Below are 18,050 nucleotides of genomic sequence, written 5' to 3' on the forward strand. Positions count from 1 at the left end.
TACAAATTCAACTCAGCCACAGTGAGAATGGATTTTTATGTTAAAAAGCCATTATCAGTGGATAGTTACAATGAGTTCCATAGTGGGGGCCTCAGTGGGAGATCAGATATAGACTTCCTTTCTCTCATCATCTTTTCTATGACTTACTTAAAATAATTATAGCAAGAAAATGAATCTGAAGTACCTTTTGTAATGTGAAACCATAGTGATATTAGGCAAAATATCCATCAACTTTAGTGGCTCCAAGAGTTTGGAGGACTGTAGATGTTATAATTGGCAGGCACAAGGCCTACAGTAGGCAGTTTTGATTAAAACTTAAAAGACTTAGTTAAGAATTAAAAATAATAGACAAAAAATTCTAATCAAAATTTCATCTCTTATAGTGATCAAGAGTTTAAATTCTATCTCTAATACTGATCAAGAGTTTAAGTCCATTACTCTGTGAAATTTATAATTAGAAGATTTAAATGAAAAATTAAATACCAGTGTGTAAAATACTGATTGCCAGAAGAGTCCTGCTTGGATTACTTAACCATGTGACGTGGAAATAATCCCTTCGCCCCTCTGAGCCTCAGTTTACCCATCTATAAAAAGGGAATGATCATTGCTTTCCCTTCTTCCCAAACTTACTACAAAGATCAAATAGGAGTATGTAAGTGAAACTCTTTGGGAACTGTAAGATACTCCATGTATATAAAATTCATCAAGAGAAAATAATGTTAACTTTAGGACTGATATTTAAAAATACAGCTTTTGTAAGTATTTCAAAGATATTGATTGGTTCCACTAAAGTTTTGGAGATAATAAGAGGTAGAAATAGAAATTATCTTAACTGCAGAGACATAATTCAAACAATAAAAGTATGTGATCTTTATATCTGGAGCAACAGTCAGAATTTCTGAGAAGTTTGACCTTTTCTTTTGACCTTTGAAATTCTCTTTCTCATGTACCTTATACAGGCTTCCAATATAGATTATTCATAGGATTTTTAAGGGTAAACTTTTGAGCTTTTTTTAAATGGAATAGTTGTAGATTATTTATATTTGCAAAAATTTCTCCCTTATAAGGAATATCTTGGAAAAAAATTTAATATTTTTATTTCCCTTGTACCTTTTAACCTTCTGATTTTCTTCTCCATTTCTTCCTTTAAAAAATATATTCATACCCATTCAAAATCTTGAATCTAAAAATTAATGCACTTTTGCTAAGAATAGTATAATAACAATTTTTAGAAAATAAAATATGCATTTTAATTTAACAGTAAATACATTCTATTGGGCAATGATTTTTCTAGGCCAAGTGTATAGCTAACTTGTTTATAATTTGATAGCTTTGCTAAATGGTATAGAAAATCTACCAACTTGAATGCACATGCACACATGCATATCTGATCAGAAATTATCTCAAAGGGAGACATACAGGTAGTAAAAGAAATTTAAAAAATTACTGTTCTCCATTCCCTGAGAAGGAGGAAAACTAGATGATTTGCAAGTTTAGTTTAAACATATAGTTAATTCATAACTAAATTGTAATAATAAATTTTTTTTCCCATTTACACCAAAGCTCTTTACTAGAGTAAAGGATTGCAGAAAATGCTGCCAGCTTGATTTTATTAACATGTTTATTTCATTGCATCATGTGTGGTAAACTCGACAGATATGTGAAAGCATAGTTGTGACTAAATTAAAATAATAGAAGATTTTTGCTCCTGGTTATTCCATTTCATTTTATTATATTAACTCAGCCAAATCCACATACCATATACAGGAATAGGATATGATGGTAAATGCAGGGAATGGAAAGCCCAGAAACAGAGCCAGGCAACTGCTTTTGAGGGTTGCTGTTTTTCTAATCTGTTTTTCTCTTGGGAGAGGAGGTGGTAAGAGCAGACCTTGAAGGAATGTTTCTTCCATCCAGAGGCATGGCTCAGCCAGCGAGGGCATTCTGTGGGTTGCAGATTTTATAGATTGACTGAAGTGCATCCTGTTCAATTAAAAAAGAATTAAAAAAATATTTAGTGTGGTTTCCAACCATCCCTAACTTGAATCTGTTTTCTAGTGCTTTCTTGAAATGCAGCCAATGATCAGAAAATTCCCCTGTCCCTGGAAGGGAGATTTATTAGCATTGGCGTTGGGGAAGTTCATGGTTGGCTCTAGTACTGGATGCAGTAGAATCACAAAGGCAGAGTTTATTACTATTTCAGATCCAAACTTCAGAAGAATCTAAGCACAAACTATTAGGTTTGCTTTACATTGTTTTTTCCTCCTTGTTGTTGTTGTTGTTAAAGTAGATTTAATGTAATTACGAAAACACTGCTGTACACATAAATGCACTCGTAGTCTTGAAAGAACTTTTAGTTGTCCCTGTTAGCGTTTACAGAGAGGAAAACACAAAATGAGTAATGCCCATTTTCAATTCAGAGATTTACCACAAATGAATGGAAACTTCAGTTTTGGAATAATAAGTTTCTTTTATTTTTGAGTGTTGTTTTTGCCTATAGAGAAGATGATTTTTTTTTTTCAGAATTTCCTTTGTTTCCATCGCTATAGCAACCCTCCAGTGTCCAAGACATGAATGGCTTCCTGTACATCAAACCAAGCTAACTCAGCTGACATTTTGTTACAATGAAGTTTTCAGCACATCACAGGCTTTCTTCTGCAAGATGCTGAGTAACATGGGCCTCTCCAGGATGGACTGAATAAGGCCTCTGTATTTTCCTAGATTTACTGCTGCCTCATAATTTGAAAAATCGTACATTCTGGGTATAACAATTCTAAGGTTTCCAGGGAACTTTAGCACAATCACCAAACAGCAATTCATATTTTCTTTTCTGCAAATTAATGGCTTATCAGAGAAAAATCTAAATTAAACCAGAGAGGTGACAATTAGGGAAGAAATCTCACACAGGCTTTGAGGCTGAAGGATGATTTAATGGGTTAGAGGTTTTTAAGAACTGTGTATTGCTTAAAGTGCTGAAGTTAACCTATCAGTAGTGAACTTTGTCCCTTGGCATAGTGACTCCAGGTCGTTGGTTATAAATCAAGTGTGTTTCCACATGAACATTATCCAGAGCAGATCTTCTGTATTCTACTGTGGAAAATTGGATAACTTTTGAGTTGTGCTCTAACGGAAAAGACAAATTGATTTAGAAGAGGGTTTACGTTACATTTTCAATTTAACTTCTATTTTTGAAAGTGGTATGTGAAACTCAATGAAAGCTGGCTGGAACAATCTATAAGATGAAATACAGTTTCATTTCCTAATGATTAATTTTTCAGTTATCATCATTGGCTAATTTGTGTCATAATTAGATTTGAATTGGATGATTTGCTTTTCAGAAAGCAAATGGAAAAGGGCTAAGGAAATGTCGGAAAGTTACTTAAATGAGGCCTTAGCTCTTTGGCCTTGTATGTGGAAAAAGTAGACTCAACCTCTTGTGGATGTTTAGATCATGAGAAATGCACCTGCCTAAGTTACTTCCACAGTGGCAGCAAAGGGACACGTGCCAGCAGGCCCCAGAAGTGAGGCCCTTTGAATATATGTGAAGATGTTTTATAATCAGATCAGATACTGAGTATCCACATTTCAAAACCTGAAGAATTTTGTTGGTTTTAATTTCTGACTGAAAAGCCTCATTCCTTGTACCTCTCCTGGTACTATTCTGGGGAGAACAGAATAGAAGGGAAAACTATTGAGAAGGGATCAGAGGAATAGAGATGAAGGCCTGCTGTCATTACAGAAGATGACTTGTTTGAAACGACTGCCAGAAATTCTATTATCAGAGGTCAAAGTAATACACAAAGCACAGGCGTATGGTCCAGAACAGCAGAAAACAAGTACCATGAGATCAAATATTATTGAAGACAAGTGTCCCTTAGGTGAAAAATGTGAACAAACCCAAACGTCATAAAACAGACATTTGTAAGTCTTGGGGGAGAGGGAGAGGGGGAACTCCAGGTGAGGGGAGCCTTTGCGAGAGCAGAGGGGGCTCCAGGCTTGAGGAAAAGTGGAGACAAAGTGGCACGAAGCCTACCGGACTTGGCTTCCATTCACTGCCATGGCTTCTGCGTCTTTCCCTTTCGAAGAACAGTCATCTTTGCTGGAGAGAGGCTTTAGACTGGCCTTCTGACATCATTCTTAATTTTTAGTTTTTTGGGGGCCAGGTAACTAGGTTTATTTATTTATTTTTTTAATGGAGGTACTGAGGACTGAACCCAGGACCTCACGCGTGCCAGGCATGTGCTCTACCCCTGGGCTACATCTTCCCTGACTTGACATCACACTTATTGCCCTCTTTCCTCTTCCTTCCTAGGTTTGCTAAAAATAGACTCTCCCCCAACCCCAGTCTAACCGAACCAAGCCAAATAATCTCTTTCTGTAGTTACTGATGTCTGAAGTTCCTTAGTCTGAGGGCAAAATGTCCAATTCAACAGATTAAACCAAAGCAAACACCTGGCTTGGGTCAAACCTCAGTCGTAGGAAAATGTGATCAACTCTTGACTAAGAAGCACGTGTTAAGAGCCGTTTCCTCTTGAGACAGGATGGAGGAGGGGAGAGAGTGGTGAACATCTCCTACACACATTATGGGATGGAAAGGATATGAGAAGTTGCAGTCAACTTCTCAGTTCTCCAAGGGTCAGCCTTGGGGTCACACCGCTACCTTAAGTGTGATGTTGTGTGTGGCCATAGACGCACACAGTGTATAAGCCATCAAGCCATCCTACACAGCGTCACTGTGTCTGTCGGTTTTGACTAGTTTTGCTTCCACCACACCAGTCTTTATTTCACTTCACCTAGCTCCCATTCAGAATGAAAGCAGGCGTGAGGGTTTCTTCCCACACTGACCAAACATAAATTCCAAATCAGTGTCCCCCAGGCCTCCGAGAGGAGCAGCAGAGAGAAGGGAGTGTGGAGGAATTAGGATCACAGAGGAGATTGAAACATTTTTGGAAAGCACCATTGCTCAAGCACATCTCCAGATATTCTAATTTAATGGATGTGGGCATGGCCGAGTTGTTCGCTGTCTGGGTGATTTGTGTATCTGATGGGGTCCAGTCTAGTTATTTTGCTGCTGAGGACCTCAGGGCCCCAGGAGGTGACAGCTTGCTTAGCTGGTTGCACACCTAGTCCCCAGACCAGCTTGGCCACTTGGCAGCCTGCCACTTATATCACAAGATGCAACCCAATTGCTTCTTTTTTTGGGCAATTTAACATCTGGCCAAGCCAAGCTTCCATTTTTAAAACCTTTAAGGGTTATAGATCTGATAAAATAGACTTTTCAGGAGTATACCATATTTTCAAGATTCTTGGATGTAATGCAACGACTTGAAAACCCAACTCTCCTGCTTTTTGGAGAAAAAGAGTTTATCAATGTGGTTGACAACAGTATAAACTTAACATTTAGGGTTATTTTTATCTAACTGACTGACTGACATACAGGGAACCCATGGAAGCACTTTATCTTTTCAATCTTGGCTTCTGAATTGAGGTATCTTTTCCCTTTCTTTGGATTCCACGTTTCTTTGTCATGAACGTGGAATGTTGCTAAGCCAGTGCCTGCAAACAATGCCTTTATGCACCAGGCAGAAACTATAATTTTTTGAGGATTTTTTTCCCGTAATTGAGAATTTACTCATTGTTCACTTGAATTAGTGTCGTCAGAACTCAGAAAAGTTTTTTAGTTATTATTTTATTTGAATCTTAAAGAGTGCTTTTGCAGATTATTTCCAGGACCTTGACGAACCTTGCAAAGGTCTTTATGGCAATTTTACTGACTTTTTGTTCTAGATTTCCAGGTGGTGAGAGTGTTAACATAGTTGATTGAAATTCATGGAAATACATGTCTAGTGATAGAGGCTTCTTTTGTTTGTAGCCCAGAGTGTCTTTGTGAATGTGTTTTTTGTTTAACCACAATTCCCTTCCTATTATTTTCTCACAGTGAAATCATTAGCCTGTGTTTGTGAGCTTGATGTCTGTTGTCATGGAAATAAACAATGTCGCAAATTCAATGCCGTAGAAAGTAGGGAGAAAAACAGGCTGAGAAGCACAACCTTTGGGAAAAAGGAGAAAATGAAATTTACTCTTTGTAAATTGCTCCTGTGTTAATTTGGAAGATAATTCCCATGTTCTAGCTAATTTTATTTGTCTTGGACTTTTTGGATATGTTATTAATGCAGTTTTAGCTCATTTAAATTCAAAATTACCTTCAAGTACTCTTTCAGAACAGCTGTTGATAACTGCAGTTTAGGAAATTTAAGAGAAGAGGCACATATGAAAAAAAAGATGTAGTGTATATCAAAGCAAAGGAAACATGTGCTGTAGATTTAAAACTCAGAGACCAGTAGTTGGGATAGTGATCACAGCAAAATAAAAAAACCAAAAAACAACCCAACCCAACCCAACCAAATATACAAACTGTTTGTTTATATTCCTGTAAGTAGACGATATGTAAAGATGTGTGACCCTTTAAGTAGCAAATACAATTAAAGAAGATCTTCAAATGAGGATTAGCCTCAAGTACAGAAAAAAAGTCAGTATGTTCTTGAAAATAAATATTCTTGGTTGCCGTGAAATATGTAACTAATTTCCCTCCAGAGATGAGATGTCTTGTCAGCAGTTAAAGTTATTTATAATGGAGTTAGAATTTTCCATTTGGGCTTGGAGTCTGGTAGGATGCCCAGCTCCTATTTTATTTATTTTTCCCTCTAAATTCTACCATATATGATAGGTTTTTTGTCCACTCAGATTTCTTTTTCATTTATTGTTCTCTTTACTTGATGGACTGAAATTTGAATAATTGTGATTATTTTTAAGATATTCATTTTTATTCTTTGATTTTGGAAAAATAATAGCCTTCAACATTCTTGTAGTAGCATTATATATCATTTTCTGGAATACTCAACAATTATTGGTAAAATGTAAGCTGTAGAAGCAGATAATTTTATATTTATGTCATACTGTGGCATAAACTCTAGTAAAGTTAGCCAGTATAAAGTGACCTGTATATTACATGTAAATTATGGAAAGTTAGGGTTTTATTTGTAGACATCTGTGACACCTATTAAGTTGAGGTTTCCGTATTTTTCCATTTGGGTTGTGTTTTTATTTTTGAATGAGAGAGCCAAAGTTTAGTAGCAGACATTTTTGATCAGCTAGAACAAGTGGTATGTTTTATTTTGATGACTAATCACTTTTAGGTTTTCCAGAAGAATGGGTGGTTTTTAGTTTCATTAGGGTTAAACTATACTTAAAAGTTTGTGCTTCTGCTTTTTTTAACTACATAAGCAAATAGAGTCTCCACCCAAAAAAGATTGTTGGTATTAAGATTTGCAAGTAATATGAGACTGTTGAAGTTTTGTAAATGGTACCTTGAAACTGAGCCTATTTGAATAAGATAAGAGGAAAAGATGATGGTAAAGAAATAAGGATCTTTGTGAGCAGTGGGCTATCATAAGGTGAACTGAACTGTAAAATTTGGGGATTTAGATGCACTTTTTTCCTCTGGAAATGTTTTTAATGCATGTACTTCATAATTGGATGTCATTCTTATCCTGAAGGACATACAATCTGACTGGATATATAGAGGCTGGGGTGACAGACAGAAATCAGATATAACTCTACAGTTTAATCCCATCAGTGTGTTCTGCTGACAGAAGAGGACAGACAGCTCAGAAAGAAGACATAGACAACTTTAGACATAATTGAGTTTGAGTCCAGCAAGTCAAGATGTCTACCGGGATGAAGGTGTATTTACATGCTAGCAGACGTTAAAAAAATGATCCCCCTTTAATTTCTATTCCAGAGCGTGGTTCACCTCAGGATTTGATTACTAAAGATATCACTGACACATCCATTGGGGCTTATTGGACATCTGCTCCAGGAATGGTTCGAGGTTACAGGGTCTCATGGAAATCGCTTTATGATGATGTTGAGGCTGGAGAGAAGAATCTTCCTGGAGATGCAATTCATACTGTGATAGAAAATCTGCAGCCAGAGACCAAATACAGAGTTTCAATATTTGCAACTTACAGTAGCGGAGAAGGAGAACCTTTAAGGGGAGAAGCCACAACTGAATGTAGGTAACATTCCGAGTGTGTCTGGGGCATGTGTTGGTCCTACCTAATAGCTGTCAGCTGGTGATAACCTCTTGCAGTTTTTCTGTTTATATGATAAATGGGGACTGAAAAATTAGGACCTTTAATGAATGTGGTTTAAATTCAGGTTCGTTTCATATCTAAAATTATATCAAATTTTGAAATACTGAATTTCTTCCAACTAGCTATACAGTTGACCCTTGAACAATGTGGGGGTTAATCTGAGTTTAATTTATATTCAGCCCTCCTTATCCGAGGTTCCTCTGCATCCCAGTGTGAAACCAACCTTGGGTCCTGTTCTACTGTCATATTTGCTATTGAAAAAACCCTGCATATAAGTGGATCCATGCAGTTCAAACCGGTGTTGGTCAAGGGTGAACTGTGTTTGTCTCTCTCTCTCTCTTTTTGTTTTCTGGTGAAATGATCAACTAGATAAGAAACTCCAGTAGTAAAAAGATCAGAAGCTATGAAGGCAAAGAGAATTCAGGCACGTTAATGACCTTGAGCAAGTTATTTAAGGTTCTTTGAGCCTCAGTTTTTGAATGTATAGAAGGCAGCCTCAGATTGTCTTGAGGAGTGAATGGAATAAAAGTGGGTGAAGCAACAAGCATAACGCCCAGCTCCCTAGAGGAGATTGATAAATGACATGGCTGTGGACATTATGATTATTACACACCCAAGACTCATTCTAGATTATTTTTACTATGTTTATTGGTAAGACTAAATCAAACCTGCTTAATTTTCTGGTGGCTAGGGTTTACCTTACTCTCATTAATATTCTTTCTTATGAAAAATTTTGAATGACCTATTGTCATTTATTATCAGATGGCTAATGAAAGATGTGCTGGTATTTCCTAATTCTTTTTCCTAAAAAGTAATTTGTTAAGTATGGGCATTTCCAAGAATTTATAGGAAAGAAGTTTATTCCTTTTGTTTTGGGAGGATTTTAGGAAAAGGGGAAAGATTGGGGCATTCTTGCATTTCCTTTTTTAGAAAGAAGTGGAGCAACTGAGTAATTTTTCTGCCAAAGGAGGAGAGAGGGAAGTGCCATCAACAATTTTACTTAAGTTCTGTATCCTGATTTTGAGTTGTCCAAATTAAAATCTTTTGGTCTGAGTTCCCTGAAGAATTCATCTTTTTTTAATCACTGGCAGACTCAGTTGGATATGTCTGAGCTTAAATTTGTGTCAGAATTAACCAGATTAAAACAAAGCAATTTCTTATAGGAGATTTAAATATATGAAAAAGCATATTTCTCAGATATCCACATTATTGATTTTCATGGTAGTGAATGAAATCTTGTGTCTGAATATAATGACTGATATGGTTTAAGGATCCTGCAGAAATTCATCTCTATTTCTGGCAGAAATTCATTTGTTGTAAAGAGAAGACATGTTATAAATTTAGGCCACATATGCCGTATATAGCTACATTTATTTGTAGGAGTAAAAATACAACTCATGTGACTGAGAAATTATAAAAATATTTGTATTTAGAGGGAAACTTTTTCAAAAATTCTCCATCATTTCTTCTTCTGAGAAGATTGAATCTTCAGATATTAATTTGGCATTAAAAATCTCCATGAAAGATATGTTTTAGCCAGAAACAAGTATGTTAGCAGAAATCCTAAATAAACTTTCATCTCTAAGAAGCTGAGCACCTAAGAAATTTTCAGTGTTTCTTGGCTAATTGATTGATTTAAAGGTGAGTGAACAGAAAGGTCTCTTTTGAACTATGAATGGAGTAGACAGGAATGAAAGTTACATTTTTTTTTAGAGTGTATGCAAGCTATTCAAACAGCTAAGCAAATAAGAGAGAAGACAGGAACCTTTCTTTGTTCTACTACGGTTTTGTTGCTGTGTTTTGCTTTGCTCTCTTTGTGGGAAGTAAAGTAGTTTAGAAAGTGCTTTGAGAAATCTGAGTCAGATGTGGTGTATTTGGGTGATGGATGGATCCTAAATGGTGTGGATAACTGGGCAGAGTCACTAGGTCATGCTCTTAGAGTCCCTTATAAACTTCCAAGGGGACATTTTGGAAGTATTTTCATGAAATTTTTCCTGCCCTCACCTGCAACTCAGAGACACGGTATGCAGACTGTTTACAATGAAAACCACAAATTGTGGCTGAAAAGCCAACAAATGGGAAACTTTCTCTTGGCCTTCCCATTTATGGCTGCTGGTTTAGCAGAGGTACAGTGGATGTCAAAAAGTATCTTGTGAGTGACTAAAACATGAAAGGGTTTAGAATGTGAGTGTTACAGCATTTTACAGCCTGTCAATACCTAAGAATGAACTGAAAAATCTTGCTTTTTACTTATGGGAAGCCAACAAGGCTTTTTTTTTTTCCTCCCTAAAATCCAAAATTCCCCATTAAAACTAGTATGAGATACATTTGTACCTTATTTAACTTCAATTCCTTTATTTTAAAGAGTTAATTAAAAGGCAGGAATATAATTTAGAACCTTGAAGCATTTCAAGGTGTGAGGTACAATATTTGACTGTTATTAACATATTTAAGCTTGGGATCCTGTTTTTTTGGGAACATAGCTTTCTTTTTAGACTAACACTCCTAAGATTTATATGTCCATTTTTCTCCATTCTGAATTGTGTGAAATTGGTTTGAGAATTTTGCATGAGAAAGAGATGTATCATTCCACTCGTTACCAAGTCCAAGTTCGTACTGCTCACCACACGACAGGCCAATAAATTGAAAGATGAGTTGTTAGGGCAAGGAATAGCAACTTTATTCAGAAAGCTAGCAGACACAGAAGATGGTGGACCAGTGTCCCAAAGAACCATCTTTCGTGAGTTAGAATTCAAGTTTCTTTTATACTAAAAAGGGAGGAAGTAAAGTCAAACATTTTTTTGGTTTCCATCAGGTTCCAGAGGGGATGTGTTCATTTCTTCCTTCCTGCAGAGTCATTCATAGGTGGGCCTGGTTAGGATGTTTCCTGTGAGCTAAATTAAAGTCTTTTAGCTTAATGCTCTTTGTCTGGGAGGTGGGGTTCCCAGAGATGGGCCATTATGTGTGATTTAAACTTATAGGCAATATCCCTTTAGTGATCAACTTAGAATACAAAGGTTCTTCCCTATTATACACTGAACAGAAGTTTAAGAGATAGAAACAAGAGGCCAGATGACATATTTTAGCGCAACGCTTTCTAGAAAAGTGTTAGAAACACATTAGCTTATTCAATATTTGTGACAATTGGTAATGATAATAATCCAAATAGGTTACCCTATGAGGCATTTTGAACGATGTAGGTCCACAGAAAACACCCCACTGGGTCTTTCTTTCTTTTGTTAAATTGAATTAAAGTCAGTTTACAATGTTGTGTGAATGTCTGATGTACAGCATAATAGTTCATTCATCCATATACATACATGTTCGTTTTCATATTCTCTTTCATTATAGGCCAGTACAAGACATTGAATATAGTTCCCTCTGCTGTACAGTATAAACTTGTTGTTTATCTATTTATATGTAGTAATTAGTATCTGCAGATCTCAAACTCCCTATTTATCCTTTCTCACCCGCTTCCCCCACTGGTTTGTTTTTAGTTCTGTTTCTATTGATTGATTTTTCTTCTTATTATGAGTATCTTAGTCAGCTCTAATGGCCCTAATAAAATAATGTTGACTGGGTGGCTTAAAAAAAAGAAATTTATTTTCTCACAGTCTGAGAAGTCCAGATTAAAGTTCTGGCAGAATTTGGTTTCACATGGCGTTTCCTTAGTCTGTGCACGTGGAGAGGGGTGGGGATAGGGAGGGAGGGAGGGAAGAAGGGAGAGCACATGCACACAAGTTCTCTAATGTCTCCTCATCTTTTATAAGGATTCCATGTGCATCAGATGAAGGCTCTACCTTTCGGACCTCATTTAATACTAATTACCTCCCCAAAGGTCCAAATATTATCACAATAGAGGTTAAAGCTTTAGCATATGAATTTTGGGGAGACACAATCATTCAGTCCACAATATGGGTCCTATTTTTTTTTTCTTTCTTTGCGTTCCTGGTAACTTATTAGCAGTCAAACAATATGAATTTTACTCTATTGGGTGCCAGCTGTTTTTATGTTCTTAATCAATACCCTTAAGCTTTGTTCTGGGATGCAGTTAACTCAGTTGGAAACAGTTTGATATTTTTGAAGCTTTCTTTTAAACTCTGCTAGCGCTAGACCAGAGAAACCTTTAGTTTAGGGCTCATTTTGCTCCCCTCCTGGGGCAATAACCTCCCTAGTACTTTATATTAACGTTCTGGAGATTTTGAGGTTTTGTACTCTGGCGAGGGCGAACATTTCTGGCCCTGCATGAGCTCCAGGAATTGTTCCTTCTGCTCATTTTAGACGGTTCTTTCTTTGGTTTTCAGTAGTTTCTTCATTCCTATGCCCTGATTAGTACTGGGTTGAAGACTCAAGGAGGACTCTTTTGCAGGTGTTTGGAACTTTTTCTCAGTAACACCATCTTCTCTGCAGGACTTTGCTCTGTGAGTTCTAGGTGCCTTGGACTCCACAGACTCACAAAACCACCTCCTCAATTAAGGGAGACCACCAGGCTACATCTGAGTTCTCCCTTCCCGTACTGGGGCTGGGAACGCTCTCCAAGCAGCGAGTCAGGGCAGTGGTCAAACTCATTCTCATTTGTTTCTCATTGCTCAGGGGTCACAGTCCTGTCCTGCCTAATGTCCAATGTCTGAAAAATGTTCATATATATTTGTATGTATACACACACACACACACACACACACATATATATATATAGAAATTTTTTCAGGATTCTTTTTAGTTGTTTCAAGTGGTCCTTGCCAGTTAGAGCACAAAAATTTCTTTTAGAATCAAGAAAAGTTCTTCCCAGAGTTTCCTTCAGCTTAGTCTCTCCCAGTAGAAGATGCTTATGACCTTTGAATGCTGAGATGACTGAACTGAATGAAATGATTCTGCTTGTAAGCTCTAATTATGTATGAAAAAAAGGGATCTGTTGGGTATTTGTGGACTTGGAGACCTGTTTCTGATATAGTTATTAAAAGAAAATTTAACAAATAATATGTTTGCATAATATGTTTGTAATAATAATATGTTTGTATCAAACACTTTTTCCATATAGTGCTTCCTAAATCCACTCGGCATATACCAATTTATCTCCAGATCCCTTGAGACATTTTTCTGTGTCAGAATTTCCTGTTCCTCTGTGTTGATAGTGCTACATGACAACAGAAAGGATAGTGTTAACTACAGACACTCCGACTAGTCATTTATTCATTGTACCTTTTTCTGAAAAGACTCGAGTAATATTTCTGACCCTATATTCATAATTTTTAGTATTCCCCACAGTGTGATTGCTTTAGGAATTCTTTACAGATGGAAATATAATAAAAATTCTAAAAGCTCATCTCTGGAAATGGATGTTTACTTTACTAAAGTCTCTGGAATGCAAATAGGAAATCCTTGCAATAAGAACTTCCATTTTTCAGTTATTAGCCAGATAAAGAGAAAACATCTTACTGTGACCTCACTGAGATGAGGCTCACATGCCATCCTGAACTTATGAGAGATCACAAGGCTAAGTAACAGAACTGTGTACCTATTTAAGAAACCAGATAGCGTCTTTTCACATAAATGTGTCGGTGGGCACAAACATTTTCAGCGTGGTATAACATTGTAATCTTCCTTTTATTTCACAGTATCGGAAGATGCAAAAACCTTGAAAGTGGATGAAGAAACAGAAAACACAATGAGAGTCACCTGGAAACCAGCACCTGGGAAAGTTGCCAACTACCGTGTTGTGTATCGGCCCCGTGGGGGCGGGAGACAAATGGTGGCCAAAGTGCCACCCACAGTCACCTCCACAGTGTTAAAGCGGCTCCAGCCCCAGACCACGTATGACATCACAGTTCTGCCCGTTTACAAGACAGGCGAGGGGAAGCTGAGGCAAGGATCAGGCACAACAGGTACAAAATGATAACAGATTTTTTTGGGAAAGTGTGTAGTATCTTAAAGGGAGATTTTAATACATCTGGTTCATTTGTAAGTGTCCGAAACCGATTCTGCAATGAATTACATTATAGTGGTTAGATAGGATGCCTAAATAGCACCTGGTTTTTACCAATCTAGTTCCTGGTAAAATGATTCTACATATCAATGTCCTCGTGCTAAGCTAGCCTTCTGAACTGTGAGTACCGTGTACACTTCCACTTGGGCAGAACTCACTTGTGATGATTTTTATTGGGTGTGATAGCTTGTGCTTTCTGACTTAACCCTTTTTATAAATATATGTTTTGAAGCATTTTGTGATGATTCTTGTGTAGATCACTTAGATATTTTGAATCCAACTTATTATTATAGGGGCTAATAAAAAAATCCCAAAGCCTAGACTTATGAACAATATTTGAAAATATTATTATCTTTACAGCTTCTCGGTTTAAGTCACCCAGAAACCTCAAAACATCTGACCCGACCATGTCAAGCTTCCGGGTGACCTGGGAGCCCGCGCCAGGGGAAGTGAAGGGTTACAAAGTCACCTTCCACCCCACGGGGGATGACAGAAGGCTGGGGGAGCTAGTGGTTGGACCATACGACAACACGGTTGTTTTGGAGGAACTTAGGTAGGATTGCAGTTTATTCAATTTTTGTTAAAAGACTGAATAACTGATGTAAATTAGCAGGCCTTCCACAAATGATCACTTATGTGTCTGTTTGCCCTTCAATTATTTAAAATCAGCCAGAGTTGCTTTCTCATCCTTGGTGTTGCTGAAGTTGAGGTTCAGGTTCAGAGACGAATTCAGGCCTGAGCAATTGTAATGTTTTAATGATTTTTGTTGTTAAGTGATCAGGAATGGTATTTTTTCTGTAACGCCTTGCTTTTAAAAAGTTAACATCCATATTGCACAGTTTCACCAAAAGCAGCTTGTCCCCAGCCCTCCTGTGGGAACATGGGGCTTCCTGTGCCTTCTGGAAAGGCCCAGGTGACTGACGCTGAGACGCCAGGGTGGGCCGTGGGAGAGAGCAGGCAGGCCTTTGTGCTCCGTGTCAGCTGGCAGGATGGGGGGGGGTGCTGATGCCGGGTCTCACTTCAGGCTGTGCAGTGGGAAACAAGGAGGTTCACGTTTGAACGGCACCCTACATTCACTATGGTAAAAAGAGTGGACTGCTGTGCCCTGCCTGGTGCAAAGTTTGTCTGCTTCAGCCATTCATTCAACAATATTGAAATCTCATAAATTTCATGTAAATGCTCGCTGCTTCCTTTAATCAGAATAGGGAGGATGGAATTTATCGAGCCTCTAGTGGGCCAGGCACTGTGATGCGTGCTTTATGTTCCCGGGCAACTACACAAGCATTGTTTTGTTAGAGCCCATTTCTTGAAGCAGTAAGAGTGCCAGCCTGCTGCTCCCCTGACGTGCCCAGTGCCAGCTGGGGATTCTGCATCTGATGGAAAGGCGAGACAGGGATCGGGGCTGTGACCCCTGGGCTTCTCTGAATGCCTGCAGGCTAGTTTCCCTTGACACCTCACAGTGTAAACTTAAACTGGAATGTGATGGAAATTATTTTTCTTCCCTTGCAATGTTTTGTATTATAACTTCCTCCGAGTGAAAGTTTGTAAATCACAATGAATGTTTTTAACGAAACGAAAAGAAAATGCTTCCGCTCAAGCCTGTTACACATACAGACTATGTATTTTAACGTTTCAGGGCAGGCACCACCTATAAAGTAAACGTTTTTGGAATGTTTGATGGAGGAGAAAGTTCACCACTCGTTGGGCAAGAGATGACCACCCTTTCTGACACAACTGTAATGCCAGTTTTATCCTCTGGTAAGAAACTGAGTTGCAATCCCCTAGGAAAACTCAGTATTACAAAGCTTTTTCAACTGTGAATTGTTAGGTTAACTATACAATGAAAATCAACTATTAAAGTTTTACACTAAGATTTATTTAAATAATTTATATACTTAAACATTTGTTCAAACAGCCAGCTAAGCATACTTTTGCCGACATTTTTTTAAGGCTTTGTCAGCATTGCATTAGTTACTTAGTACTGTATGATTTAAAGATGAGTTTTTACAATTGGTAGATAATGTACATTTTCTCTCTTTGTAGTGACTGAAAGGCAGTTTTATTTTGTTAAAGTGATTAGAAATGATTTACTTGGGCTGAGCGGGCAGCCTTGGCTTACAGAAATAGGTCGGCAGCTCCGACTTTTCTGCTTGTGCCACGATTACAGCTTTGAAATACATGAAGCTAGTTTTGAACGGTCTTAGAGGTGGGAGAGGTGGATAGAGTTTCCTTCTAAATATTTTCCATCATTTGCTAAAAAAGAGTAGATGTGGGCAGAGCAGGAGCAGACGTAGAAAGGTTTAGGTGCTTGGAGTTGTATTTGGGAAGCCTCACTCCTCACGTACCATCCAGTACACGAGTGACACCCCTGTAGTGTGATGAGCATCACTGAAATTTTCTCAGTGAGGTTTTCTTTCTTTCTTTCTTTCTTTTTTTTTTTTTTTGTAATATAAAGATCAGATGCTAAATGGCAAGAAGTTAAAAAATTCATAGCTGGTAACATAAGCTCCTGGAAAAGAGAGCATTTGAAAATGTGGATGAAATAAATGAAAGTTTTAACTCTTGTTGTTTTGCTTGAATGTGCTGTTGTTTTTTCTATGATGTTATTAACTGACTTATATTTTTATTTTGTAGCTTGTGCACTGAGGATATTGGGATAATTCTCTTTCCAAAGCCCCCTAGCTCTGTATCAGTGTTTGTGCTCGTTGTCTCTGTAGCTCTCAATTTGTTTGCATCCTTTTTCTAGATTATCTCCTTTCTCTCTTGATTTTTTAAATGTGCAGACTTCACCATCTGTATTTACCTGATTGTTATACACAGTAAATGATTAAGTTAAGTAATGAATAACCGAACAACGTAATAGCTATCAGGTTTTTAAGCAATATATTTTTACTTCATAAAGTCTAATTTTAAGAGTTATATGCCTAATCCTTCATAAGATATGTAATACTTAACTGGGAACTTTCATTAATTTAAAGGATTCTTGTGGCTCATTGAAATCTTTACAGCTTATGCATTTTGACAGTTCATCTCATACTTGTCTGCTGATAACTGTTGAATGTTGAGAAAAATGCAGGGAGAGGGTATAGCTGAGAGGTAAAGCATGCACAAGGTTCTGGGTTCAACCCCCAGTGCCTCCATTAATAATAAAACAAATAAGTAAATAAACCTAATTACTCTCCCCCAAAATAAAAATCAATACGAAAAAAACAGACAGCAGCATAAAAAGGAAAAGTATGTTTTTAAAAAAATAGACAAAAAGCAACATCTAATCTTTAGATCATATTAAAAGTTTTATTAAAATTATTATTGCCTTGTAGTTAGATGGCTGCACATTCCAACTTAACATGTATCCGCTTTTGAATTTGTGAGCTCATTCCAATTTACAAAGGCAGTTTCCATGTTCTAAACAGTTGTGGCCAAAACATACAGTCAATGAAGAAGGAAAGCTTTTCCACTGAAATAATTATTGGAGGAATTGATGATTCCTGTGACTCTCATTTGAGGTTAATACGTCATAGGGATGTATTTTAAACCCCAAATCACCTAGCTAAGCTTCAGAGCTGAGACAGTTAGCAACACTGAGCGCCCGGGGTTGGCAGAGGCGTGGCTAGGAAGTCACCCTGCAGAGGACTTGCTCCTGACTCTGTGCTGTCTCACGATTGCCACGTCAGGGATGGAGTGTCTAACCAGGGCTGAAGCAGACATCGTGTTGCTAGTGGACGGATCGTGGAGCATCGGCCGGGCAAACTTTAGAACTGTGCGGAGTTTCATTTCTCGCATTGTGGAAGTCTTTGAGATTGGCCCCAAAAGAGTGCAGATTGGTAGGTCTGACAATATTGAAGACATTTAGATGTTTCCATTATGCTGCTTGATATACGCTAATGCCTATGGTGTCATTTTAGCCCTTG

The 18,050-nt window shown here is 37.6% G+C and overlaps 1 protein-coding gene across 4 annotated transcripts in view; it reads left to right on the top strand.

The window, feature by feature from the left end:
* The window catches only part of COL12A1 (collagen type XII alpha 1 chain), a 112,666-nt gene that overhangs the window by 26,813 nt on the left and 67,803 nt on the right, over positions 1 to 18,050 (top strand). For 3 of the 4 annotated variants that reach the window (XM_074368730.1, XM_074368731.1, XM_074368732.1), the window contains exons 14-19: positions 7,802 to 8,074; positions 13,772 to 14,038; positions 14,500 to 14,692; positions 15,776 to 15,897; positions 17,814 to 17,963; positions 18,045 to 18,050. The exon at positions 18,045 to 18,050 is cut by the window's right edge and continues 114 nt beyond it. In XM_074368730.1, coding sequence (XP_074224831.1) covers positions 7,802 to 8,074; positions 13,772 to 14,038; positions 14,500 to 14,692; positions 15,776 to 15,897; positions 17,814 to 17,963; positions 18,045 to 18,050 — 1,011 coding nt within the window. The remainder of the gene's footprint in view (positions 1 to 7,801; positions 8,075 to 13,771; positions 14,039 to 14,499; positions 14,693 to 15,775; positions 15,898 to 17,813; positions 17,964 to 18,044) is intronic. The other variant, XM_074368733.1, reaches the window with a different exon arrangement.

This window comes from Camelus bactrianus, chromosome 8, assembly GCF_048773025.1.
Source record: "Camelus bactrianus isolate YW-2024 breed Bactrian camel chromosome 8, ASM4877302v1, whole genome shotgun sequence".
NCBI lineage: Eukaryota > Metazoa > Chordata > Mammalia > Artiodactyla > Camelidae > Camelus > Camelus bactrianus.